We start from the raw sequence: 27,502 nt of genomic DNA on the forward strand, positions 1-27,502 counted from the left end.
GCAATGTTTCAGTAACATCCTAGAAAATGTCACCTACTCCAATAACTCTTTATATTCTTTCTACAGTTTTCCCCTAACATATATTTTCCCCATATTCACTCATGCATATACATTGCTTCATGTCACTGTAATCATTTAGGTATAGGGTTTTATGTCTTCTTTCCTTACTTGACTTTGTCTAAGCATTTGTCTGAGTGCCTACTTGCTGTTTATATTTGTCAGGAAGGCTACTATTATACTCCTCTCAGATAGCCAGATCATTTGTAAACCAAATTGGAGGTTCTTGAAGAGTAATTTAAAAGGAAATTACCATCTAGCTGAAAGGACTGTCTCCCTTATCTTTTAACCTCCACAGAGGACAGCCTGGTTCTGTGCATAGAGAAAGCACTTGGTCGTTTCTCTCACAGTTCACTAAAACTAGAGAGAAAAGTTATTTCCTCAAAACACCTTTTATATAGAACACTTGAATTTCCAGAAACCCACAGGGACGGTTGGTAACTCAAAAAACAGCCTTTGACTGTATGTGTACAAAGCTAATGAGAATTACAGTGGATACAATAAGTCTCAGGTGGTTGCTGGGCCCCTTCATGGACAGACAGATAGATAGGCCCACACTGACCTGGACTGGTCCTACCTGGCCAGTTTCTTCCCAGATCAGGGTAGGAGAGAAGTGGATCCCGGAGGCTTCAGCATTTTGAAGCAAATGCCAAGTGGTTGTGTGAAGTGTGCATTTTAAGTTCTCTCACAGCCCTCCGATGAGCAAGATTTTACTCTGTTGTCTAGCGGGCCATGCAATCACTCCCCTGCCTGGTTTGTAAGTAACTACTGGAGCTTTTTAGTTTGGCCTGAAGGACTGAGGCAGAATTCTAGTGCAGAGCTTTGGTCACATTTCAGCAGTCACAAACCGGTAGTCCGCGGGCCACCAGTGGTCCGTGAGGTCTGAAAGGTTGGCGACCGCAGCTCTGTTTAACTCGGGTTTTATGTCTGGTGCCAACAGTGGCTTGTGTGTGTGTGGCTCTGAGACCAGGCAGTACAGGGGAGACCAGAACTAAGATTTGAGTTAGGATGGGGATGTATTGTATCCCAAGATATATACAGACAGAGAATTAAAAATCGTTTAAAATCTCTCCTCCCAATCAATCTGAACAAATATTTATCAAGCACCTTCTTTGTGCCAGGTACTGTGCTGTTTAGATAAATAATGGTAAGATAAGCACAGCTCTTGCCCAGTTGCCGAAAGGCTACAAGAAGCTGTGGACTCCAAAGAAACAAGCAAAGGTTGGTTTCCAAGGATTTAAGTGTAGCAGGAGAGAACAAGCAGGAGTGGACTCTAAGAATATAGGACAGTGCATTGAAGAGGAAAAGAGCAGAGAGCCCACTTTGGACCTGACATACGAGCAGGCGTGTAACGAGCAGCCAGCAACCATGTAACAGCAGGGTTACGAAGGTCTACTCAAGGTCAGAGGCTGGCTCCTCTTTGCCCCTGCCATGGTATCTTGCTGGGCATGTAGAAATCTGCTGTGCCTAGAGTGAGGAAGGACTTACCTGGAAACTCCACCGAGGGACACTGTGTGCTCTCTTGCATTCATCTTTCAGGGTTGCATGCTGGTGCCATTGCTGGAAGGTAACCAATGCTCAGCTACGTCTATATTTTTTCTCCTCTGAGGTGCTGAAGTGAAATGATTGCTGCCTCCTTGTGAGGATCTATGAATCAGAGGTCCGACTCCCACGCAGTTGCACAGTTCTGCTTATTGAAAATCTGCAAGCTTGCTTATGAGATCATTGAACTTGTTGTCATCACAGGATGGTCATGTTTAGGTGGCAAAGTAAGATCATCCCAACATTTGGGGGCTAGAATCAAATTCTTTACCTCTTTGTTAGATTTACTTTCTCTTTAAAAATAAGCAAACATCTTACAGAAACGGATTTATAGGGACATGACTTTTTCATTTGCAGACATGGAAAAGTTTATTTAGTAAGTATGAAGCAAGAAGCATGTATACAGCTGTGCTTGCTATATATTTCAATGGACACATTATATAACTGCCTTCTTTAATGATGACATTTAAACTCTCCATGTGTCTGCCATGCTGCGGTACTTCAAAAAGAAAGAATAACCCCAATATAATTGAATAACCAAGATTATTAACTTTGGATTTAAACGAATCTCGACACACAAGCATCTGTGTTCCTTGCGAAGCATTAGGGAGGCTGATGAGAGAAGCAAAAGCAACTTGGTGAAGGATGCTGCTCCACACCATCCACCACTTTTGAACTACATTCTTTACATTCTTCGAGTTATGTGTTCCCCATTATCATCTCTTTAGTTTTCCTCCACAGTCCCAACCCCTCATCCCTGCACGTGTCTGAGACAGAGCTCTAACCTTGCACCGTTTCCAGGTTCCCAGCCCTTCCCATTTCAGAGGTGGCCAAGCGGGCACCAGTTTGTCAGTCTCAGAAGGGTTACACCTCCAGTCTTTGGTTTGGATGCTGGTTCCGATGATCGACAGTTTCCTACTTCGCCAGAAACTTCTGAAATATTTGGCGACTAGAGCGGTTACAGATTGGAGCAACTGCCTTATCATTATTTGTCTAGTTTGATGTCTGTGTGTGCATGTGTGTGTTTGGGGATGTGGGAAAATGAGAATCGGTTAGTCAGAAAAAATCCTCATGACTTACAAAGCCAGCAGTGACTTAGGAAGAATTCTCCTTGCCTGAGCAAAACCCCCTCACCAAAATAGTGTTTCAGATGAATGCGGTTTGGATAGCATGGAATGATACCAATTCCATGTAGTAAAGCTTACCTTTAGGTTAATCTGAAACCCAATGACTGTGTGGTAGTGTTCTAAAACAATTTCTACAGCCCTCCTCCTCGGAACGTGGAACATAGAATATGGTTTAGGTGAAAATACCTTTTCACTAGTGGCATGAGCCTGTGCCAGCCCAGTCTGGTCCTCTTCTCACAAGGCTGAGAATAAGAAAGTTTAAACAGAAAAGTCTCTCGCGCAAGCTTTTATTCACCAGGTTTAATGTACACAGTGCTATGTTGTTGTTGGTAACCTGGATTAAGAAGATAGTGATCTGAAATTCACAATTTTATCAGAAAACTCATTTCAGTTGCTTTTGAATACTAAAAGAGAAGTCTCTTGTTTTATTTCAGAATGAGATGGAATGATTATGAAAAATTGCTTTTTGCTTGCCATGTTGCAGTCAAGTAGCCTTTAGATGAAAAGTTAATGTTCAAAACATGATCCAATTGTAACTCATTTCCCCGTTGATTTCCATATTGTAGGGAACACTGGGAACACATTTAAGATCGAACCAGTCCTGGGCATCATCACCATTTCCAAAGAACCAGACATGACAACTATGGGTCAGTTTGTCTTGTCAGTCAAAGTCACAGACCAGGGTTCCCCGCCCATGTCTGCCACCGCAATTGTGCGCATTTCTGTCACCATGTCTGATAATTCTCACCCCAAGTTCGTTCACAAAGACTACCAAGCAGAAGTAAATGAAAATGTTGATATTGGAACATCGGTCATTCTGATCTCTGCAATTAGTCAATCTACCCTCATTTATGACGTCAAAGATGGAAACGTAGATGGGATCTTTACCATAAATCCATACTCTGGAGTCATCACTACCCGGAAGGCACTGGATTATGAGCGAACTTCCTCTTACCAACTCACCGTACAGGCCACGAACATGGCAGGAATGGCTTCCAACGTCTCCGTCAATATTCAGATTGTTGATGAAAATGATAATGCCCCCGTTTTTCTCTTTTCTCAATATTCGGGCAGCCTGAGTGAGGCTGCCCCAGTTAATAGCATTGTCAGGAGCCTAGATAATAGTCCCCTGGTAATTCGGGCCACCGATGCTGACAGCAACCGGAATGCTCTGCTTGTGTATCAGATCGTCGAGTCCACGGCCAAGAAGTTCTTCACGGTGGACTCCAGTACAGGGGCCATCCGAACAATTGCCACCCTGGACCACGAAACCATCTCCCGGTTCCATTTCCACGTGCACGTGAGAGACAGTGGCAGCCCCCAGCTGACTGCAGAGAGTCCCGTTGAAGTCAGCATAGAGGTGACAGATGTGAATGATAACCCGCCTGTTTTCACCCAGGCTGTGTTTGAGACTGTCCTGCTCCTACCTACCTACGTTGGAGTGGAGGTTCTGAAAGTCAGTGCCACCGATCCTGACTCCGAGGTGCCCCCCGAACTGACGTACAGCCTACTGGAAGGCAGCGTGGATCACTTTGTAATGGACTCAAATACCGGAGTGCTCTCCATAAAAAACAACAACCTCTCCAAAGACCACTACGCGCTGATCGTTAAGGTTTCGGACGGGAAGTTCTACAGCACGTCCATGGTCACCATCTTGGTTAAAGAAGCCATGGACAGCGGCCTCCACTTCACACAAAGCTTTTACTCCACCTCAATCTCAGAGAACAACACTAATATAACCAAAGTTGCTATTGTCAATGCCATTGGAAATCGCCTTAATGAGCCCTTAAAATATAGCATCTTAAACCCAGGAAATAAGTTCAAGATAAAGTCTACCTCAGGAGTCATCCAGACCACTGGAGTCCCCTTCGACCGTGAGGAACAGGAGCTATACGAGCTGGTAGTAGAAGCCAGCCGTGAAATGGACCATTTGCGCGTGGCCAGGGTGGTGGTCAGAGTCAGCATCGAAGATATAAATGACAATTCTCCAGTCTTTGTGGGCCTCCCTTACTATGCTGCTGTGCAAGTTGATGCTGAGCCTGGGACTCCGATTTACCGGGTGACAGCCATCGACAAAGATAAAGGTGCAAATGGAGAAGTGACCTATGTCCTACAGGATGACTATGGCCACTTTGAAATTAACCCTAATTCGGGGAATGTTATTTTAAAAGAAGCATTCAACTCTGACTTGTCCAACATCGAGTATGGTGTCACCATCCTAGCCAAAGATGGTGGAAAACCTTCTTTGTCCACATCCGTAGAACTTCCCATCACTATAGTCAACAAAGCGATGCCTGTGTTTGATAAGCCCTTCTATACAGCATCCATCAACGAAGACATCGGAATGGATACCCCTATTCTAAGCATCAATGCCACCAGTCCAGAAGGCCAAGGCATCATATATATCATTATTGATGGGGATCTTTATAAACAATTTAACATAGACTTTGACACTGGGGTCCTGAAAGTCGTTAGCCCTTTGGATTACGAAGTTACACCTGTTTACAAGTTGACAGTAAGAGCCAGTGATGCCCTTACCGGTGCCAGGGCTGAAGTCACCGTTGACTTGCTAGTTAATGATGTAAATGACAACGCCCCTGTTTTTGACCAGCTTACATACAATACAACATTGACAGAAGCATCCCTCATTGGGACGCCTGTTTTGCAAGTTGTTTCCACTGACGTGGACTCAGAAAACAATAAAATGGTTCATTATCAGATTGTCCAGGACACTTACAACAGCACCGATTATTTTCACATAGACAGCGCCAGTGGCTTAATCCTGACGGCGAGGATGCTGGACCACGAGTCAGTGCAACACTGCACTTTGAAAGTCAGAGCAACCGATAGTGGTTTCCCATCGCTGAGCAGTGAGGTCCTGGTTCATATCTACATCTCAGACATTAATGACAACCCTCCGGTTTTCAATCAGCTCATTTACGAGTCCTATGTGAGTGAATTAGCCCCCCGGGGCCATTTTGTGACCTGTGTGCAAGCCTCCGATGCAGACAGCTCTGACTTCGACCGGTTGGAATATAACATTTTGTCTGGGAACGACCGGACAAGCTTTCTGATGGACAGCAAGAGTGGGGTCATCACACTATCCAACCACCGCAAGCAGAGGATGGAGCCGCTGTACAGTCTCAATGTGTCGGTCTCTGACGGGTTGTTCACTAGCACCGCACAGGTGCATATTAGGGTACTGGGGGCTAACCTGTACAGCCCCACCTTTTCACAAAGCACCTATGTAGCTGAGGTTAGAGAGAACGCGGCTGCTGGGACAAAGGTGATTCACGTTCGAGCCACAGATGGGGACCCAGGGACATACGGGCAGATCAGCTATGCCATCATCAATGACTTCGCTAAAGACCGATTCCTCATAGACAGCAATGGACAAGTCATGACAACAGAAAGGCTCGACCGGGAAAACCCTCTGGAAGGCGACATCAGTATTTTTTTGAGGGCCCTGGACGGTGGGGGAAGAACGACTTTCTGCACCGTGAGGGTGATTGTCGTGGATGAAAATGACAATGCTCCCCAGTTCATGACAGTGGAATACAGGGCCAGCGTCAGGGCAGACGTGGGACGGGGCCACTTGGTCACGCAGGTGCAGGCCGTGGATCCAGATGATGGAGCCAACTCAAGGATTACTTACTCCCTGTACAGCGAGGCCTCGGTCTCTGTGGCCGACCTGCTGGAAATCGACCCTGACAACGGTTGGATGGTCACCAAGGGCAATTTCAACCAGTTGAGAAACACAGTGCTGTCCTTCTTTGTCAAAGCAGTCGACGGGGGCATTCCAGTGAAGCACTCCCTCATCCCCGTCTACATCCACGTCTTGCCCCCTGAGACGTTCTTGCCTTCATTTACCCAGTCTCAGTATTCTTTTACTGTTGCAGAAGATACCGCCATTGGGAGCACGGTGGACACCCTAAGGATTTTGCCCAGTCAGAATGTCCAGTTTAGCACAGTTAATGGGGAACGTCCAGAAAATAACAAAGGGGGTGTCTTCGTCATAGAACAGGACACGGGCACCATCAAGCTCGACAAACGCCTGGACCATGAAGTCAGCCCAGCGTTCCACTTTAAAGTAGCAGCCACGATACCCCTAGATAAGGTAGACATTGTGTTTACTGCGGACGTGGACATCAAGGTGTTGGATTTGAATGACAACAAGCCAGTCTTTGAGACGTCAAGCTATGAGACCATGATCATGGAAGGGATGCCTATCGGCACCAAACTCACCCAGGTGAGAGCCATCGATATGGATTGGGGAGCTAATGGGCAGGTCACATACTCCCTGCACTCGGATTCCCAGCCCGAAAAGGTAATGGAAGCGTTCAATATTGACAGCAACACCGGCTGGATCAGTACCTTGAAGGACCTGGATCACGAGACAGACCCCTCATTCACCTTCTCCGTGGTGGCGTCCGACCTTGGGGAGGCCTTCTCTCTTTCTGCCACGGCTTTGGTCTCTGTCAGGGTGACAGATATAAATGACAACGCACCTGTCTTTGCCCATGAGGTGTACCAAGGGAATGTGAAGGAGAGCGACCCTCCGGGCGAGGTGGTAGCCGTCCTCAGCACGTGGGACAGAGACACTTCCGACATTAATCGCCAAGTGAGCTACCACATTACAGGTCAGTCTTACCACCCTTGGTTTTCACTATGGGCTCTGCCTTCTAGAGATGGAAGGTGGCAGGCAGTGAGAGTAGGAGGGAAGAAGGAAGGCGAGATGAGGGGTTAAGAGTATTGATGTTCTGGGGCTGAGGAAGAGATCTGAGTAGATACGGTTGTTGGTAGTTCCTCACGCAGCCTTAATTTGGCGTTGATTGGTTTGCCTGCAACTGATTACCCAGATTGGTACCCAGGCCTTGAGTCACCTTTTATCATTGCAAATGGAGTCCAGCCAAACTTCTCAGCTGAAGAAATGAAAACAACAGCTCTTTTTTGCTGTTATTTTAAAAAAAATATATAAGAGATGTATTTTTAACTATATTCTTTTCCCTGCATTTTTAAGGGGAAAAAAGCAAATAGCTTGACCCTTGTAAGCTTCACTTACAAGTTTCCTCTGATAATGAAAACGCATATACGTTCACATTAACAAATGAGAGAGCCAGGTTTGACCTTCTGCTAAAAAAAAAAATAATAATGTTATAACCCTAAGCCAACGATATTTCTCCTGACAGCTCATTTTTCTTGGATCCCTTTCCTGTCTTTCCAAATAGTAAGTAGCAGTTCAATGGGAAAGCCAAGATAGACAAATGCGGTCACCCAGAGGGCACAAAGTATGTCACCATTGCTCTGAGAGCCTGAGGACTTCATGTCAGAGTGAAGAAGGGGTGTCTTGATTAGGGGCAGCTTTCCGGGGGCGACTGGCCTTAAACTCCGAAGAGGAGAGGGTTGGTGATGTGGGAGCAGTCTTCCTAAAACTATTTTGGGGTTTTAAAACGAGCATTTTGATGTTGTGACATTCAAAGGCAGAACATAAGCAAAGTGCCAAAAGATCTTAAAGAATCCATCAATACTTGTAGTCAGGTGGTTTCCCTTTAGAAAAACTACATTATTCACCGTGAAAAATGAATTAATTAGAATGCCCCCAGGACACAGAATCTGCTTAAGTACGTTGGTGGGAAAGTTAATTAATCACTGCAGAATAAGATCCACGGGAGGGCATATGCGTCCGTGCTAGCGACTGCCACACTTCTCCACGTTACTCTTCTTCTTCATGGAACTGTTTGCTTGATTGTTTTCTGTTTAAAGCTATTTATGCATTTCATGCTTTAGCTGATGACTTCCTTTTTATTAAAATGTATGTTTCTGCGGTAAAGACATGAGCAATAGTGGTAAAGAGAAATAGGTGAGTAAAGCATCACTTTGATTTTATTTGCATTCAGTTGCAGATAAAAAGCTTCTTAAGCATTCTAAGGGATACTCTTCTATTTGGAAGAACTGTTACTCAGCTTTAATTATTTATACATTGTCTCTGAATGGAAGATTTAAAGGGGCCATCCTATCAACTTTACCAAGGTAATGAGAACAGAGTAGCTTAAAGCTACTGTTACTGTTAGCAGTGCCAACCACCAACTGAGTTTAATGAGATTTAACTTTTGCTCTTGATGTAGCACAACTTGGCTGTGCTTCCACAGATTAACGAAGGACCATTAATCATTTTATTTAACAAAAGAACAGTGTGGGTCTGCACCAAAAGCATCTGCTAGGTTGAATTTGTGCATGCTGAATATTCAACCACAGTCTAACGGAATCCTAGCCAGTGATGGAGGAAAGTGATCTCGCAGGGACGACCCTGAGCCTCTCGGGAGCAGATTTCTCACCCTGGACCCTTGACATTCTGGGCAGATATGACTTTGTCACAGGTGGCAGTTCTGTGCCTTGTAGGATGATTAGCAGTGTCTGTGGCCTCTACCCAATAGATTCCAGTAGCTCCACCTCACAACCCCAGATGTGACATTCAAAAATGTCTTCAGACATTGACACGTGTCCCCTGAGGGGTGGGGGAGGGAGGCACAGTCACTCCCAGCACAAGCCCACTGCCCTAAAGGAATGTGCACTCCCTCCTTTTCTGCACTGTCTGCCTAGTATAGTCCATTCATCCTGTGTTAGCCCCACGCCGCTGAGACCCCTGGACTGATTCCACCCCCCACCATGCCTTATAATCCAGTGCGCAGGCTGGCTTTCAAAATTCCTCCCTTCCCACTCCATCCCCTCGGCAGGACCAGGAGCTCTGCCCTGGGCTCTTTCAAAGATTCATTGTAGGAAGGCAAGTTGGCTCCACCTTTTCAGTGAAGTAGCAGCCAGGATGCAATATGTTCCTTATTTATTTGTTTACTGTTAGTCTTCCCCACTAGAATGTGAGTTCCACCAGGAGAGATTTGGGTCAGTTTTGTCCACTGCTGTAGCGCCACTGCCTGGAGCTGAGTCTGGCCCAGAGCAGGTGATAAATACTTGTTAAATGGCTCAACCAGGGAAACAGTGATGATTTCACTGAATTCCAGGCTCCTTGCCAGTTGTCTAGTTCAGTCTTCCTCCAAGTTTGAAGTGACATTATTTTCCTCTTTGGGCTTGGAAGGTCAAGTAGTTTTCTTCCCTCCTGTTCCCATCTTCTGCAAGCCACTGTTGTCACCGTACAATTCAGTGATGCTGGAAGTAGTATTGCTGGGACCACGGTCAGTGTTTCAGCCTCATCAAAAGCTGTTCCACTTCACCTCTTCTCCTTTTCTTCCTCTTTCCCCAGCTTTGCTCTGATAAATTTGATCTAATTGTAGTGCTTATCTTTGAACTGCACCTTCAATGACCCCTCATTAGGGCCCTTTAATACTAATGGGTCTTCCTTGGTCATACAAACTTCTCTCCCCCAAACCCCAGTCCTTATAGGGAGAGTACAGCTGTATGACAAATCTTTCATGAAAAGATTCCTTAATAGCAGAAACCCAAAACACTAATTCAAACGAATCTATGCACCCCCATGTCCACTGCAGTGTTATTTATAACTAGGGGCAGGTGCACAAAATTTGTGTACGGGGGGGGGGCGGGGGGGAGGGAATCCCCTCAGCCCAGCCTGCACCCTCTCCAATCCAGGACCCCTCGGGGGATGTCTGACTGCCGATTTAGGCCCGATCCCCTAAACCGGCAGTCGGACATCCCTCTCACAATCCGGGACCACTGGCTCCTAACTGCTCACCTGCCTGCCTGCCTGATCACCCCTAACTGCCCCCCCCCCTGCTGGCCTGGTCACCCCCATCTGCCCCCCTGCCAGCCTAGTCGCCCCCAACTGCGCCACCCCCCGCTGGCCTGGTTGCCCCTTACTGCCCCCCCTACCAGCCTGGTAGCCCCCAACTGTCCCCTTCCCTGCCAGCCTGGTCGCCCCTCACTGCCCCCCCTTGCTGGCGTGGTCGCCCCACGCAGCCTGCTGTTCGGTCGTTTGGTCACCCCTCACTAACCCCCCTGCCAGCCTGGTTGCCCACGCAGCCTGCTGCTCAGGTGTTTGGTCACCCCTCACTAACCCTCCTGCTGGCTTAGTCGCCCCATGCATCCTGTTTGGTAGTCCGTTCGGTTGAGATGGTCGCTTAGGCTTTTATATATATAGATAGCCAAGATTTGGAAGCAGCCCAAGTGCCCATCAGGAGATGAGTGGATAAAAAAGCTGTGGTACATTCACACAGTGGAATACTACCCAGCTGTAAAAAAAAAAGAAAAGAAAAGAAAGAAAGAAGAAGAAGAAGCTTATCTTTTGTGACAGCATGGATGGACCTGGAGAGTATTGTGCTAAGTGAAATAAGCCAGTCAGAGAAAGACAAGTACCATACGATTTCACTTATATGTGGAATCTAATGAACAAAATTAACAAACAAAGTAGAAACAGACTCATAGATATGGAGAACAGACTGACAGCTGTCAGAGGAGAGGAGAGAGAGGTTAGGGAGCTGTGTGAAAAAGGTGAAGGGCTTAAGAAAAAATAAAACTCATAGACACAGATAATAGTATGGTGATTACTAGAGGGAAAGGGGGGTTGGGAAGGTAGGAGAGGGTGTAGGGAAATAAATGGTGATGGAAGGAAACTTGACTTGGGGTGTGAACACACAATACAATATGCAGATGATGTGTTATAGAATTGTGCACCTGAAACCTACATAATTTTATTAACCAATGTCACCCCCATAAATTACAAAAGGTTCTTCAATAGAACTGACTGCCTTTCCTTGATTATCAACAGCAAATGACATTGTCTTGGTAACAAGAGCTACAGTGTATTACATCCTCTCTTGAGACAAAGTGGAAAGACGGTTGTATCATCCTGAGAAGAGGATTGATTGTTCACAGTTTGAATTTGATTGTCCTTAAGGGGAACTAAACAAGAGCTCACCTCCGGCTTCTCTAAGTGCATTTTATTCTCTTGAAAGTTATTGTTTTACTTTCCACACAAGCCAAGCATATAAATACCAGGCTTTCTTGCACAAGGATCAAAAGGAAGTGAGAATCGATTGTTGTTCAGTATCATAAATGATATAATTTACGGGGCACCTGGATGACCCTACACTGGCCTCTCGCTGTCACTGCACAGCTTCAAAAACTTTTTTTTTTTTACTGCAGGAGGGAATCCCCGAGGAAGATTTGCCCTGGGGCTGGTGCAAAGTGAGTGGAAGGTCTATGTGAAGAGACCTCTAGACAGGGAAGAACAAGACGCTTACTTCCTCAATATCACGGCCACCGACGGGCTCTTTGTCACACAGGCCATGGTGGAAGTGACTGTCAGCGATGTGAATGACAACAGCCCAGTGTGTGATCAGGTAAGATTTGTGGCTATAGCAGATATATTGCTCCCTTTTACTCTGCTTCTCTAAAATTAAATCAAGACCCATTTCCCTTCTCTGCTTAAGGCCAAGCTAATTTCTGCTCTGACCTGCTTAGTTAGTGAGCTCCAATTGGATATAAGAGGCCAGGAGTTGGAGTCTGGGATGAAATATTATAAACATGGAAAGAATAGAGGAGGTAGCATGAATCGGGTACATAATTTTGCCCACAAAAAACAAAACCATGAGTCCTGAAATTAAATAATTTTAAAGGAATCATGAAGGACCTTAGAGGTCTGTTCTGTCTAAGCCATTGATTTCCTAAAAGAGAAATGGACCCCTCAAAAGCATAAATTACTTTTTTTTGGTAAGTTTACACAGCTGGTTCATGGCCATGTTAACAATGAACCCAGATCTTCAAGCTCGTCATGAGGTAGCTTTTCTGTCACGTACCAAACATGACAGTCAGTGCAAGGTGCCAGTACTAGGCTTTGTTTTCTTCTGACTGAAATTAAATCCCTATTCATTTACCTTTCTTCTTTTAGTCACCATCTGGGCCCAGAGACAATATTGGTGTTCTGTAGCTTAGAAAAAATGCAAATAGACTTAATCTCTCATACTAATGCCAAATGCTAGTAGTGGCTTTTTAAAAAGTTGAAGGGTCCCAGGGATTCACTGGTGCTTAACAGAAAGAGGACCGTGATCAATATGAGACCTGCGTCATGGTTGCACAGGGGCAGGGATTTTTGTCTGTTTTACTCAACACTGTACTCCTAGAATCCAAGTAGTACCTAGCACATTGTAGTGCTCAATCAGTATTTGTTGAATGAGTGAGCATGGGAGGGGCAGGGCAAGAGACATACCATGTTTCATCATATATTATAAGATGGTTCTATGATACAGGAAAAAAAATAGCTGAAGCTAAATTATGTGAATGCATCTAAATTTTTTGAATGCATGCTACCTATGGCAGTTGCCCCACAAATACTAATGATTTGATTACGTTTCTTTACCTTTGACTAGGTGGCATATACAGCATTATTTCCCGAAGACATTCCCTCAAATAAAATCATCCTGAAGGTCAGTGCCCAGGATGCCGATATTGGATCCAATGGAGATATACGATACTCACTCTATGGATCTGGACACAGTGAATTTTTTCTAGATCCAGAAAGTGGTAAGGTGACATTTATTCTTTGGATAAATATCATTGTTAATCCAGGAGAGAAGTTAAGCTCTCATATGGTCACATCGATAGTGCCTCACTAATATACAAGAGCCTTTAGATGATGCCTGGCTATCTTGGGCTCTAAGAAATACTAATTGTACATGCTCTGGTTGGTGTGGCTCAGTGTATTGGGCATCATCCTGTGCATCAGGAGGTTGCAGGTTCAATTCTTGGTCAAGGGCACATGCTTGGGTTTTGGTAGGGGACATGCAGGAGGCAGCCTAGCAATGGTGTGCTCTCACATCGATGTTTCTCTGTCTCCCCCTCTCCCTTACTTTCTAAAAATTAATAAACTATTCTTTAAAAAAAAACACCTAATTGTGCATGGTATCTGAAGATGGGTGCTCTGGAGCACACAAACTTTATTTGGCTTATAAACTTGCTCTGACTTACTTACATTTATTAGCATCAAGTAAATCAGACAGGTCTACTTGCTTCTCCTATTTCTCATAGTCGTTGAGTTAAAGCATCTGCCCTACAAAGAGTTTAAACAGAATTACATCAGAAACACAAGTTGCCATGCAAACCAGACAGCAATGCACAGTAAGGAGAGTTTTCCCTGTTGAAATCCCTTTTGGGTCCCTTCCCGATGCGTATTAACACACTTGTCTGGTTTTTATTAAACATTCCTGTCTCCAAAGTTATGAGCCCTCAGATTTGCTTACACATTCAGGTAAAATGTAAAAAGTGAAAGGTTATGTACGCCACAGCAGATGCCTGCACTGAAGGCCAGGGCTAATGGAAAAGACATTTTCTATGGAGGTAAATTATTTCAGTGTTGTGCACTGGATGGTTCATCTTCGGGAAATTTGTAAATGAAGAATACAGATGGAACAACTTGCATGTTTCCAGTGTTGTCTTGGTCCTATTGAACCACAAAATATTGAGACTCCAGGAGGTAGTGGTTCCTCCTTGCTCACTCCCACAGCACCTTAATTCTACTTGGAGGCACTGAGCTACTTAAAAATATACTGCTTGTCCATATGTGCCTGATGTTTGTGTATCCAATAGCTAACACTTATTGAGTAGCTAGTTGACATAAAAGGACTTATGGCATATTTGTGGTAGACTCCAAGATGAGCAAAACAAATCATGTCAAGTGAGGAAGACAGACCAGTAAGCTAATAATAATAATAATAATAATAATAATAATAATAATAGACAGAATTAAATGAGTGACCCAGGAGAGATATCAGGGGAGATATATCTGGGCTCAGGGGAAGAAGTAGGTAATATTCTACTGAGAGGAAAGAGGAAACTCTTTTAAAGAAGAGCTGACATTTGAATGGAGCCAGGATCCTAGTAAGGAAGTAAGACAGGCCCTGCAGGGGCAGCAGGAGCAGAGGGCGAGGCCCATCCAGGGAATGCCAGGACAGCACTGCCACTGGTGAGAGGAGTTGTGGAATGGTTTGTGACCAAAGTGCTGGGGAAAATAACTTCCAGCCACATCACGGAGGGTCTTGAATGCCCAACCAAAAAACTGGCGGTTTTGGAATAGGAGAGGGAATTGATCTAACCTATGTTTGAGAACTGGCTGGCGCAAGGAAGCCATGGGAGGGACTGCTTTATGAGTCGGGCTGGCATGGTCCACATAACGCCTGCTCATTTTATTTAAGCATAATAATACTTCATGAGTCATACTTGACACCAAATAGCATTTATTCAGGTCCTGATGCTTAACTATTAAATTCTAAATAACAACCACAGAATCTCCAGGCTGGGGAGGGGGTGGGGGGGCTGACACCCAGCACCAGTACAGCTCTCCCAGTGGTTAAAATACATACCCTACCTCCGTGTTGGTTGCTAATAGCTGCTTCTCTGAGCTCCCCAAATATTTCTCCACTGGAAACCCTCCCCACCAACCATGGGCCCTTGCACAGTCCAGCTAGCAGGGTTCACCTGGCACAGTAGGGCTCCTTCAAGTCCTCTTTGTGCTATCACCAGCCTCTGTTGAGATTGTTTGTTTTCCTCTAAAAGATGGGGCAAAAACATGTTGAGTAACAGGAAGCAGAGAGACTGCCTTCCCCTTCTGGGTCTACAGGTTATTGACATGATTGACTATCAGAGAACTCAGACCCTGGCCCATTCGCTGTGCTTTCTCTGGAGACAGCAGGAACCCAGAGACGTAGCTGGGGAGGTCGAAGGAGCCACGGAGCTTCTCCATGTAGCCAAAAGGAGGAACCCCCGATCCCAGAGGTTTCACAGTGGCATTAATTAATTTGAAGGTCCTGCCGTTGGTTTGTTGTTGCATCCAAAATCACAGAATTTTTTCCCTGATGCTTTCAGTCGTATTTTTTCTATTTTTCAAAATTATGAGACACTTGAGCCCAATATCATTGGTCCTTCCTCTATCGGGATTCTTTATAGAATTCTTTATATAAATTCTCTGCTTTTCAGAGAATTGAGACAATTTTTGAAAAGCCAGGCTATTTCTTTTCACAGGCCAGTTAAAAACTTCGTCACCGCTGGACCGGGAGAGAGTCCCTGCGTACAACCTGGTCGCCAGGGCCACCGACGGGGGTGGCAGGTTCTGCCAATCTGACATCCACTTGATCCTGGAAGACGTGAACGATAACCCCCCTGTGTTTTCTTCCGACCACTACCACGCCTGTGTCTATGAGAACACGGCCACGAAGGCTCTGTTGACCAGAGTTCAAGCTGTGGATCCCGACATTGGTAAGTCAGTCGCACCGATGGGATGTCTCCCTGTCCAGGGATTCAACACATTTTCGGGTGCTTTCTTTCCAATAGTCTCATCAGCCCATTCTGGTTCCTTACCAAGAACATGTACACTGAACCACATTTCAGCTCTTCTGATACTGTGAGTTCCTTTACCTTTTAACCAAGAATTTTGAATTTTTTTTTAATCTTTAGAATAAAAGTAACAGCTTCCTTACTTGCTCGCTCCTCCTAAACGTAGTTAAAATGCCGTATTGTGTGGCAGGGAGAATTCATTTCCATCTCTGTAAAAAATTGCATCACATGCTTCAGCTGAGACATGACAATCTCAATTTATGCTAGTGCCCCATAGTGCAAAGACCAATTACGAAATGTGCTGCCTGTCCAGTGCAGACAGTTTTAAACTGCCATTTTCCAGAATATTTTGGTCACATATAAACTGACATTTCCAGGCAGGCTGAGCGTAGGTAAAATAAGAAGAAATTAGAATGAAAGTTGCTAATAAAGTTTATGTTCAAAACCACTTTACATAATGAGATGGTGAGTTGGAAAAGACTGGAGTTAATTGCCAGGTAGTCCTTCTGAGAATGAATAGGTTACTGAGGTGACTGCATGATGGAATATAAATACTAAAGGGCATATAGACAGCTTCTTGGTTAGCATTTTAATAGCTGTAAATCAGAGGACTAGGGAATGATGGGGTGTGTCTGCTATGCTAAACAGGCCTTTATGTAATTCAGTGTCTTATTGCTTAATTCTGATTTGAAAGAAAAATTACTGGACTAATGGAAAAGTAAATACAGAATAATTAGTTGAAAACAGATGTAAAGTCCAGGGTCTTTGCATATGTCCCCTTAGAGAAATTAGTGGCTACTCTTTAAATTATTGCTCTTACCTCATTGGCATAATTTTCTAGGCTGAGAACCAATCCTTTAAAATCTGCATATTACAAAGCTTGATAAAAAATGATAAATAGGAAAAGACTCTTATTTACTTATAATTATGCAATACCTACAAATGCTCTTTTTTAAAGGAAGATTAGAAAGCATTCTCTGTACTCTCATTAGCAGACTTTTTTTTTAGGGGGGGCAGGGAGAAAGAGGACAGAAATCATTCAAATGAATCTTTTCATTATTTCAATTTGACTTTGACAATGTGTAATTGGGCCATAGATGAAATTTTAAGGTTTAATACATTTTAATTAAAATGAAATTGAATTAAAATTCCAGTTGTAGGAAATTGGGATTTTTCTACTCATTTTCTTCATGAAGGAACTGGGGGGTGCTGCGCTCTATCTACTAGAGACTGAGACAGAAAGAGTCTGATTAGTGCACGTGATGTTTCAGACGGAAAGATGGGGCGATGTTACTGACTCACCATGTGGTGTAGTGAAGAATAAGTTATTAGCCCCACCCCTTTTTACTTCTGCTGAGTAGGCTGTCCTTGTTGGGAATCAGAGAAGAAAGGATGGCTAGACTCTGAGCCTTAAGCAGGGCAGAGATGATAAAGTCTTTAAAGGATCAAAACCAGAACAATTACCTTATCAACACCTCCCTCTGCTCATTTGCACTAAATGTCAAATAGATGCAGAAGTTGTGAGTGCTGCTGACACCTATATATAAACTAGAGGCCCGGTGCATGAAATTTGTGCACGGGGGCGGGGTCCCCTCAGCCCAGCCTGGACCCTCTCCAATCCGGGACCCCTTGGGGGATGTCCAACTGCTGGTTTCGGCCCAATCCCTCTCACAATCCAGGACCTCTGGCTCCTATATGCTCACCTGCCTGCCTGCCTGATTACCCCTCACTGTCCCCCTCTGCCGGCCTGGTAGGCTCTCACTACCACCCCTGCTGGCCTGGTCACCCCTCACTGCCCCCCCTGCTGGCCTGGTCGCTCCACACAGTCTGCTGGTCAGTCGTTAAGTCATCCCTCACTAACCCCCCTGCCTGCCTGGTCACCCCATGCAGCCTGCTGTTCAGTTGTTACTGAGGGCATCGTGACCAATTTGCATATTACCCTTTTATTAGTATAGATAGCATTCATGGGGCCTCAGGAAAACTCTAGCTTAGGATACCAGATCGTGGCTCATTTTTTAGTTTTTGTAGAACTTATTAAGCTTTTGAAAATAAAAGAACTAAGCTATCTGGAGAAGAACAAATTAACACTTCCAAAAAACACAAACTGAGCGCCTGCTCTGTCCCGGGCACCATGCTAAGGAAGTGGGTGTAAAGGTCTGGGTCAGAAGCCAGTAGCGGTTGTGTGATACTGAGCTGTAATCAAACCGACAGTCTCCAGAATTTCACTGGTGGCTCATGCCATTTTCAGCAGTGGCCAGAGAAGAACTCTTACTTTCTTGGGAACACCCATTTCTTTGTTTTTCGTAAGGAACCACAGAGGAGCAGGAGCTGCGTACTGAGGCTACATTCATCTCAGGGTCAAACTGAACCTCTGGCCTGAAGCTAATTTTGCACAGGAATCATTAGGCTGAATCCAGCCCTTGCATATATTTAGTATGGCATGTATACAGTGTTCAAAAAGTTTGAATTAGTTGTTAATGAAAGTCAGGAAATTTTTACATGAAAACTTTAGTTTCTGGCATTTCATAAAAACAGCAACAGCCCTCGGAAGCCTCAGCAATTCCAGGTGCCCAGCCCCACAGCGGGAGGAGCCAAATCAAAGCTGCCTCCTTCATATCCGGCAGTTCTCAGCCTCCCTACTCCCACCCACTTCACCTGCTTATGTTATTGCTGCTCTCAGAGGCCTGTTCTCTAAAGTGACAAGGAAATATCTGGATTTTAAAAAACTTTTCATTTTGAAATAATTATAGGTTCATAGGAAATTGCAAAAAAAAAAAAAATGTACAGCACTTTCCCCCAATGACAAAATCCTCCATAACTGCAGTAAACGATCAGATTTGGGCGTGTGCGTGTGTGTGTGTGTGTGTGTGTGTGTGTGTGTGTGTGTGTGTGTGTTTCTGTGTAACTTCATCACCTGTGCAGCTTTGTGTAACCAGCACCACATTCATCCACCACAGGGCTCCAGCTTAGGATACCAGATCGTGGCTCATTTTTCCTAGTTTTTGTAGCACTTATTAAGCTTTTAAAAATAAAAGAACTAAGCTATCTGGAGAAGAGCAAATTAACCCCTTCATAGCCACACCCACCTCCTCCCTGCACTTCCTTTCTAGACTCTAATCCCTGGCAATCGCTCGTCTCCATATCCATGATTTTGTTATTTCAAAAATTGTACTTAAATGGAATCATAGAGTTTGTAACCTTTGGAGATTGGCTTTTTTTTTTTTTCTTCCATTCAGCATCATGCTTGAGATCCATCCAGGCTGTTCGGTTGGTTTTGATTCTCATAAAGAACATTGGCTGCACTTGTGTAAATGATAGGGCTGTTTGGTTCATGAAACTGCTTTTGTTAAGCATATTCCTTTACCTGAAAGTAACTGCCTAGGTCAGGAATAAAATAAAACCAGAGGCAGACAAGATAATTTCAATACTCATTTTAGGAGTTCTAAGAAATAGCATGGCAATTGTCTAGATTTTAGCATTAAGTTCTTAGTTTTCCTATAAAATGGAAATATCTTCAATCCCATGAACTGATGGCATGATACAACCTAGCATTTATAAAACTCAATCTTTTCAGTAAAGATTAGGAGACGTTTGTTCTTTGGGTTAATATCTTACAATTTAGTCTACCAGGTTCCAATTTTTGAGGATTTTTTTACTCAAGCAAATCCTATATAATAAAAGCCTAATATGCTGTGTCTGGTCGTCTGGTGACTGGTCAACTGTTCAACCAATCAAAGCATAATATGCTACTGATATGCTAAGGCCGCTCAACCACTCACTATGATGTGCACTGACCACCAGGGGGCAGACAGTCAACTGGTCAACCAGTCGCTATGACATGCACTGACCACCAGGGGGCATATGCTCTGACTGGTAGGTTAGCTTGCTGCTGGGGTCCGGTTGATTGGGAATGAGCAAGATGGGCCAGACACGCCCTGGAGCCCTCCTGCTGTCCCTCCCCAGGCCGATAGTGCACCGGTGGGGTCCCTCAGCCTGGCCCACACTCTCTCACAATCTGGGACACCTTGGGGGATGTCAGAGAGCCAGTTTCAGCCTGATACCACAGACCACTCCCCTCGAGAGGGCACCAGATGCAGGGCTCGTGGCTGGCGAGCGCTGCTGTGGCAGCATGAGCCTCTCCCAATCAGGACTGATTGGGCGCAAGCCCGCAGCAGACACAGTGAGACCGGGATGAGTGGGAGCAGCAGATAGGAGCTACAGATGGCATTGGACTGCAGGTTTCCGCCGGATACCCACAGGCCACCCAGAGAGACCCCACCTGTGCACAAATTTGTGCACCGGGCCGCTAGTGGAATATAAAGTGATAAAGTTCAGAGCTAAAATCTGTGACCATTTTAGGCAAAATGACATGAAAATAAAATGTAAACTTGCCCTGGAATATATGCTATAGACCATGTTTTATTGAGAGTCCAATTTCCAGATATTTGAAATGCAGTAAGACATGGTTCTCCTCTTATGGATGAGAGACATAAAGCAAAGAAATGTTCCAATGAGCAACTCACTCCTTTCCTGTAAAATGTTTCCTTGAAGGCACAGAACTACTTTCAGGGGCTTCAGAGGAACTTGGAGGCTCATAACACACATTACAGCTATTTTCCATTCAATTTAACAGATATTTAATGAGTAACTAGGTAATAGGTGCCACAGAAGGAGCTGCAAGATTTGCACAGATGAAGAACAAGCAGTGACAGGCCTCGGGTAATATGCAGTAGAGAAGGGCATGAGTCAGGAACACACATGCATTACTAAAAGGCAGAGCTCCCAGGATTTCAATAGGAAGGCATTCAGGAAGATTAAGTCATAAAGCTGGGAATGGTGGACCCAACTAAATGGAGAGTATCATGTTGTGCAGGATGAAAGAGGGAAATGAGGTGAGAAAAAAGTCTGGGGACTGAGGATGGTGGTTCATGAAGGGAATCATGTACTTAAAACAAGGTTGAAAAGAAATCGCTCTGGCCCGTGTGGCTCAGTTGGTTGGGCGTCATCCTGTGCATTGAAAGGTTGCTGGTTCAATTTCCAGTCAGGGCACGTGCCCAGGTTGTAGGCGCGATCCCCATTGGGGATGCATGCAGGAGGCAGCCAATTGATGTTTCATTATCACATTGATGTTTCTCTCTCTCCCTCTCCCTTCTCTTTCTAAAAATCAATTAAAAATATTTAATGAAAGAAAAGAAAAGACATCATCAACCCTAGGTTTTAGAAATGTGAATCTGATAGAAGCTTCTAAAATGTGGGTAAGAAAAGCTTGTAGGAGGGGGTTGAAGAAGACCACAGGGCCAAAATTAGAGTGGTGGCTTTGGGATTTAAAAGAAGGAGCAGAATGTTCTCTGTGTCTGTGAGTCATGGGGAGGTAAAGTACAGCATAGGGAAAGCATAGGGAATATAGTCAATAATCTATACTAATAAAAGGGTAATATGCAAATTGTCAGAATGCCCTCATGCAACAACTGAACAGCAGGCTGCGTAGGGTGACCAGGCCAGCAGGGGGGACAGTTGGGGATGACCAGGCTGGCAGAGGGGGACAGTTTGGGGTGACCAAGCTGGCAGGGGGGCTGTGAGGGGTGATCAGGCTGGCAGGGGGGGCAGTGAGGGGCAACCAGGCTGGCAGAGGGGGCCAGTGAGGGGTGACCAGGCCGACGGGGGTGGGGTGGGCAGTTGGGGGTGACCAGGCCAGCAGGGGGGACAGTTAGGGGCAACCAGGCCAGAAGGGGGGGGGCAGTGAGGAGTCATCAGGCCAGCATGCAGAGGCGGTTGGGAGTTATCAGGCCAGCCAGGGTGGCAGTTAGGGGTGATCAGGCTGGCAGGAGGTCAGTTAGGGATGATCAGGCAGATAAGCAGGTGAGTGGTTAGGAGCCAGCAGTCCTGGATTGTGAGGGATGTCCGACTGCCGGTTTAGGGATCAAGCCTAAACCGGCAGTCAGACATCCCCCAAGGGGTCCTGGATGGGAGAGGGTGCAGGCTGGGCTGAGGGAAGGGCCCCCCACCCTATGCACAATTTCGTGCACCGGGCCTCTAGTATTCTAATAACTATATCATGTCAGATGGGTATGAAATTTATCAGGATAATCACTTAGTAAGATATATAATGTCTAATCATTGGGGTATACATCTGAAACTAATAATATTGATGTCAACTATAATTGAAAATAAAAATGAATTTTTTAAAAAAGGTGCAATGAGATATTTTAGATGTGAACTCTCTAAGTTTTGGGAAGATAGGTTAGGCAAGATGTCAAGCATGGGCACAAGCTGAAGGTGCTGTATGAACAGAAACAGAATAGGTAGCCTGAAGTAGGACTTGGTGTAGAGAGAAAGAAGAAAAATTGGGAGGTAATAGGAAATTAAAGAATACAGTCCTTCAGAAAAAAATGTTAGGATAAGTTTGCAACTTGTGACAAAGTGGGGAGCTCTTGCCCCCAAGGGGTTTACAGTCATAGCACAAAAGAACATTCAAGGAATAAGGTAGTAAATGTTATAATAATAGAGTTGCATTGGCAAAAGTAGGAATTTCCTAAGGATTAATCAGCACATATAAAATGTTAGTACAGGTTCCCTTGGGAACATTGATATGTGAGCAATGAATTTTCAACTGGGGCAACTTAGGAAGGGTCTACAAAGTGTCATTAGCATATAAGTTGGGTATTAAAGGATGGGGCTTGAATTTGGATGGGCAAGAACAAGGGAAAAATCCAGTAGTGAGAGAGAGAAAGGGGGTGGGACTGAGCAAGATGGGGGTGGGGAGAGAGAGAGAGAGAATGAGGACTATATCAGCCAAGTTGGCTTGGCCACACTGGGCTAATTTTTTTTTAAGTCTCAGGGGCTTAGCATAGCAAAAGTTCAATTCTTTCCCATGTGAAGTACAGGTGACATGGAGATCTGGTCTCTATCTTGTCAGCACCACATTCTTGACCTTTGGTTCCCAAGGTCATCACTGCAGGAGAAGAGAGGGAAGAAGGAGACACACCAGCTTCAGCCAAGGGAGAGGCCCCTGTCACCCTGTCGCTGTCCATTGCCCAGAACGAGTCTGGGTGAGGTAGGAAAGGTGGGGGCAGCCATGGGATATCTGGTGAGCACTCGTTTCGGCCAGGAAGCAGGAAGGGACACTGCCCCAGCAGGTCCCAAAGACGCAGGAGAGGGTGACACTGCGACTGTGTTAGCCTCAGCAACACAGAGAGAACACTTGACCTTAGAAATGAAAAAGAGAGAAGCAGAAAGGAAAACCTGATACTCAGAAGATGAAAAGGGGAGAGGCTGAGGATAACCCAGTGGGAGGCACACATCTGCCCTCAGACATCTGCATTTGGTGAGAGGTTCTGTCATCTCCGGAGACTGATGTGGCAGCAGCTGGGCTGGGCCCTCTGAGGAGAATGCAGAGAGTTTGTTTCTGGGGAAAGTGAGAAGGAGTCACCAAGAAATGAGGGAGTAAAATGCCAACCACAAGGCAAGATTGTTGCTTAGTAAAATTTTAAGTGATAATAATGATGTGGCTAATACGGTTAACGGTTTCAGCTTCTAGGACATACCACACGTGTGCCAAGTACTGCAGATATGTTATTTCCACGTCTCACAACAACCCTGCAAGCTGGCATACACTTTGTTGTTCTATTTAACATATGAATAAACTCTGAGGGGTTAGCATGCCCTGAGCTACCAGCTAATTAGCGGCAGGGCCAAGGGAGGTTTGGTTAACAGATATACAGCTACTACTTATGTTTCAGTCAAGGGCAACAGTCCTCAAAAAGTATTCCCTGGATCAACAGTATGAGTATCACCTGGAAGCTTGTTGGAAAGGAGGACTCTAAATAAGAGACTCTAGACAAGTGGTTCTCAATGGATGGCTGGTGCCCTGTGCTATGTGCAAGCCGTGTGGAATCACCTAGAGGACTTGTTAAAGTGGGGGTTGCTAGAACTCACCCCAGATTCTGATTCAATGGGTCTTGGAGGAGACCTGACCATTTACATTTGAGAGTAATTCCCAGGGGATAGTAATGCTGCATTCCCAGGCCCAGGCTTTGAGGGGTCCTTGCTTAGGAACACTTAATCACTTTGTGCCAGGAATACTTTGACAATTTGGGGATAACTACAGATTGCTTCTCAGAATGATATTTTATAATGCATAAAATAAAATACAAAAGGTTAAAAATGAAATAAATATTTTTTAAAGTTGTTATGTAGTAATATGAGTTTCTGCTTTACTATATTAAATACTAGAGGCCCGGTGCATGAATTTCGTGCATGGGGCAGGTGTGTCCCTCAGCCCAGCCTACACCCTCCCCAATCTGGGACCCCTCGAAGGATATCCGACTGCCCATTTAGGCCCAATCCTACTGGGATCGGACATCCTCTCACAATCCAGGACTGCTGGCTCCCAACTGCTCGCCTGCTTGCCTTCCTGATTGCCCCTAACCGCTTCTGCCTGCCAGCCTGACCACCCCCTAACCACTCCATTGACAGCCTTATTGATGCCTGACTGCTCCCCTGCCAGCCTCTTTGCCCCTAACTGCCCTCCCCTGCAGGCCTGGTCACCCCTAACTGCCCTCCCCTGCAGGCTTGATCACCCCCAACTGCCCTCCCTTGCAGGCCTGGTCCCTCCCAACTGCCTTCCCCTGCTGACCTGATCGCCCACAACTGTCCTCCTTGGCAGGCCTGGTCCCTCCCAACTGCCCTCCCCTGCTGGCCATCTTGTGGCAGCCATCTTGTGTCCACATGGGGGCAGCCATCTTGTGTTTTGGAGTGATGGTCAATTTGCATATTACTCTTTTATTGGATAGGATGAGACCTATCACAGTAGGTCTAATAACTTCCATAGTTTGGAGTAGTGGTAAATAGAGGCATGTACAACATCTGTAAAATAATATGAAAATAGATATCATTTCTATTGGTTACAAAATCACAGGAACTGCTCATACTACAGTGATCTGTTGCCTACATTTATAATTGAATTGGATGCTAAATCAAGTCAGAGGTTAATGAAAATAAAGATGTAAATTTTCCCCTCTGTGATAGGCAACCACTAAAGATGCCCCCAATGACCTCCACCTCTTGGTAGTCACAGATCTCTGCTTGAGACTTACTGACTCAATTCTGATTAATAGAACATGGCAAATGATATCACTGCTCACAAAAGGTCTGTGGCTTCCGTCTTGGACTCTCTATATTAATCTGCTCAGGCTGTCATAACAAAATACCATAAACTGAGTGGCTTAAACAACAGAAATTAATTTCCTCACAGTTCTGGAAGCTGGATGTCCAAGTTCAGGGTGCCAGCATGGTCAGGTTCTGGTGAGATCAAGTTCCTGGCTTGCAGGTGGCCACCTTCTCTCTTCGTGCTCAAATAGTCTTTCCTAGGTGTGTGCACCTGGAGAGAGAAAGAGTCCTCTCTGTTTTTGTCTTCTTATAAGGCCACCAATCTTATTGGATTAGGACCCCACCCATATGACCTTATTTAACCTCAATTATCTACTAAAAGCCCTGTCTCCAAATATAGTCACATTGGGGGTTAGGGTTTTAACATATGAATTGGAGGAGGGGGTACAGTTTGATGCATAGCTCGCTCTCTCGCTCTCTCTCTCTCTCTCTCTCTCTTTCTCTCTTTATCTCTCTTTCTCTTGGGTCACCCACCTGGGGGGAAAGAGCTGAGCTTTTCTGAGGCAGCCCTGCAAGTGGCCCCAAATGATGAGGGACCAAGGCCTGTGAACAACTCCATGAGTGAGCATGAAAGTAGACCTACACCCACCTCCATTTGAGCCTTCAGGTGAAACTGCAGCCCTGCCCAACAGCTTGACTGAAACCTCATAAGAAACCTTGAACCACAGATAGCCATCTAAACCATGCCTGGATTCCTGCCCCACAGAAACCATAAGATAATAAATATTTGTTGTTTTATTCTGTGATGTTCTGGGGTAATTTGGCATGGAGCAAAGGACAATGAATACACTAATGCAAGGCACAGGCTGTGACTGATCTTGGCCTGCACCTCCTAGGAAGCCCCAGACCAGTCCACCCAATATACAGCTTCAGACCACACCTAACCACCATCCAACTATCTCCATGAGCAGCACATTCAAGGGGCAGACTCATCAGGGTACCAGAAGCCCATGAAACAAGTCCTGATTCATGGCGTCTCCCTCTGAACAGCAGCTTCTCCACAGTGGTCTCAGTCAGTCCTTGAAGTTGATCCACCTAGGGGTAAATCTCTCCCATTGATTAGCAACCAAGAAGCGTGCACATAGTCCACAAGGGGCACACCTAGAGAGCCCAGCTTGGGTGAATGATGGTGGCTGTGCCACTAGGCCCTGTAGGGCACCTACTACATAAGGCCACTCTACCAAGACTGGGAGACATAGAAGCTCCACCCTAATACATAGAAACAAACACAAAGAGTCGGCCAAAATCAGGAGATGAGGAAACATGGCCCACATGAAGGAGCAGAACAAAACTCCAGAAAAAAGAACTAAACAGCCCTAGCCGGTTTGGCTCAGTGGGTAGAGCCTCGGCCTGCAGACTGAAGGGTCCCAGGTTGGATTCTGGTCAAGGGCACATGCCTGAGTTGCAGGCTCGATCCCCAGGAGGGGGCATTCAGGTGGCAGCCGATCAATTATTCTCATCATTGATGTTTCTATCTTTCCCTCTCCCTTCCTCTCTGAAATCAATAAAAATATTTTTTTAAAAAAAGAGCTAAACAAAATGGAGACAAACAATCTACTAGATGTAGAATTCAAAACACTGATTATAAGGTTGCTCAACAGACTTAGGGAAAGAGTAGATAAAATTATTGAGAACTTCAACAAAAAGATAGAAAACATAAAAATGGAAATAGTAAACAAAAAAGAATCAGTGAGAAATGAAGAACATAGTAACAGAAATGAAAAATGCATTACAGGGAATCAACAGTAGAGTAGGTAAAGCAGAGGGTCAAATCAGCAATTTGGAAGATAAAGAAGCATACAATTCCAAATCAGAATAGCAAAAAGGAAAAACAGTCCAAAAAATGTGAATAGTGTAAGGATCCTCTGGGACAACTTCAAGCATACCATCACTCACATTATGGGGTTGCTGGAAGGAGAAGAGAGAGAGCAATGAATTAAAAACCTACTTGAAAAAATATTGATGGAAAACTTCTCTGGTGAAAGAAATAGACATACAAGCCTTGGAAGCATTGAGAGTTCCAAACAAGATGAACGAACACTTTGTGGGTTTCCAGAGGTGTGAGGGATTGGGGGACTTGGTGAAAAAGGTGAGGGGATTAGGAAGTACAAATTGGTAGTTTCAGAATAGTCACAAGGATTTAAAGTACAGCATAGGGAATATAGTCAATAATATTGTAATAAATATGTATGGTGCCAGATGGGTACTCTATTTATCAGGGTGATCACTTCATACGTTATATACATGTCTAATCACTGTGCTGTGCACCTGAAACTAATATGATATTGTTCATCAACTGTAATAAAAAATAAAAA

General features: G+C 44.9%; 1 protein-coding gene across 3 annotated transcripts in view; it reads left to right on the top strand.

The window, feature by feature from the left end:
- FAT3 (FAT atypical cadherin 3) overlaps window positions 1-27,502 on the top strand; it is a gene marked incomplete at both ends in the record, with an annotated part of 518,093 nt that overhangs the window by 423,725 nt on the left and 66,866 nt on the right. For all 3 annotated transcript variants that reach the window (XM_079787123.1, XM_079787124.1, XM_079787122.1), the window contains 4 exons: window positions 3,293-7,366; window positions 11,838-12,034; window positions 13,061-13,219; window positions 15,713-15,941. In XM_079787123.1, coding sequence (XP_079643249.1) covers window positions 3,293-7,366; window positions 11,838-12,034; window positions 13,061-13,219; window positions 15,713-15,941 — 4,659 coding nt within the window. The remainder of the gene's footprint in view (window positions 1-3,292; window positions 7,367-11,837; window positions 12,035-13,060; window positions 13,220-15,712; window positions 15,942-27,502) is intronic.

Source organism: Cnephaeus nilssonii (assembly GCF_951640355.1).
Source record: "Cnephaeus nilssonii genome assembly, chromosome: 13".
In the NCBI taxonomy this organism is placed as follows: domain Eukaryota; kingdom Metazoa; phylum Chordata; class Mammalia; order Chiroptera; family Vespertilionidae; genus Cnephaeus; species Cnephaeus nilssonii.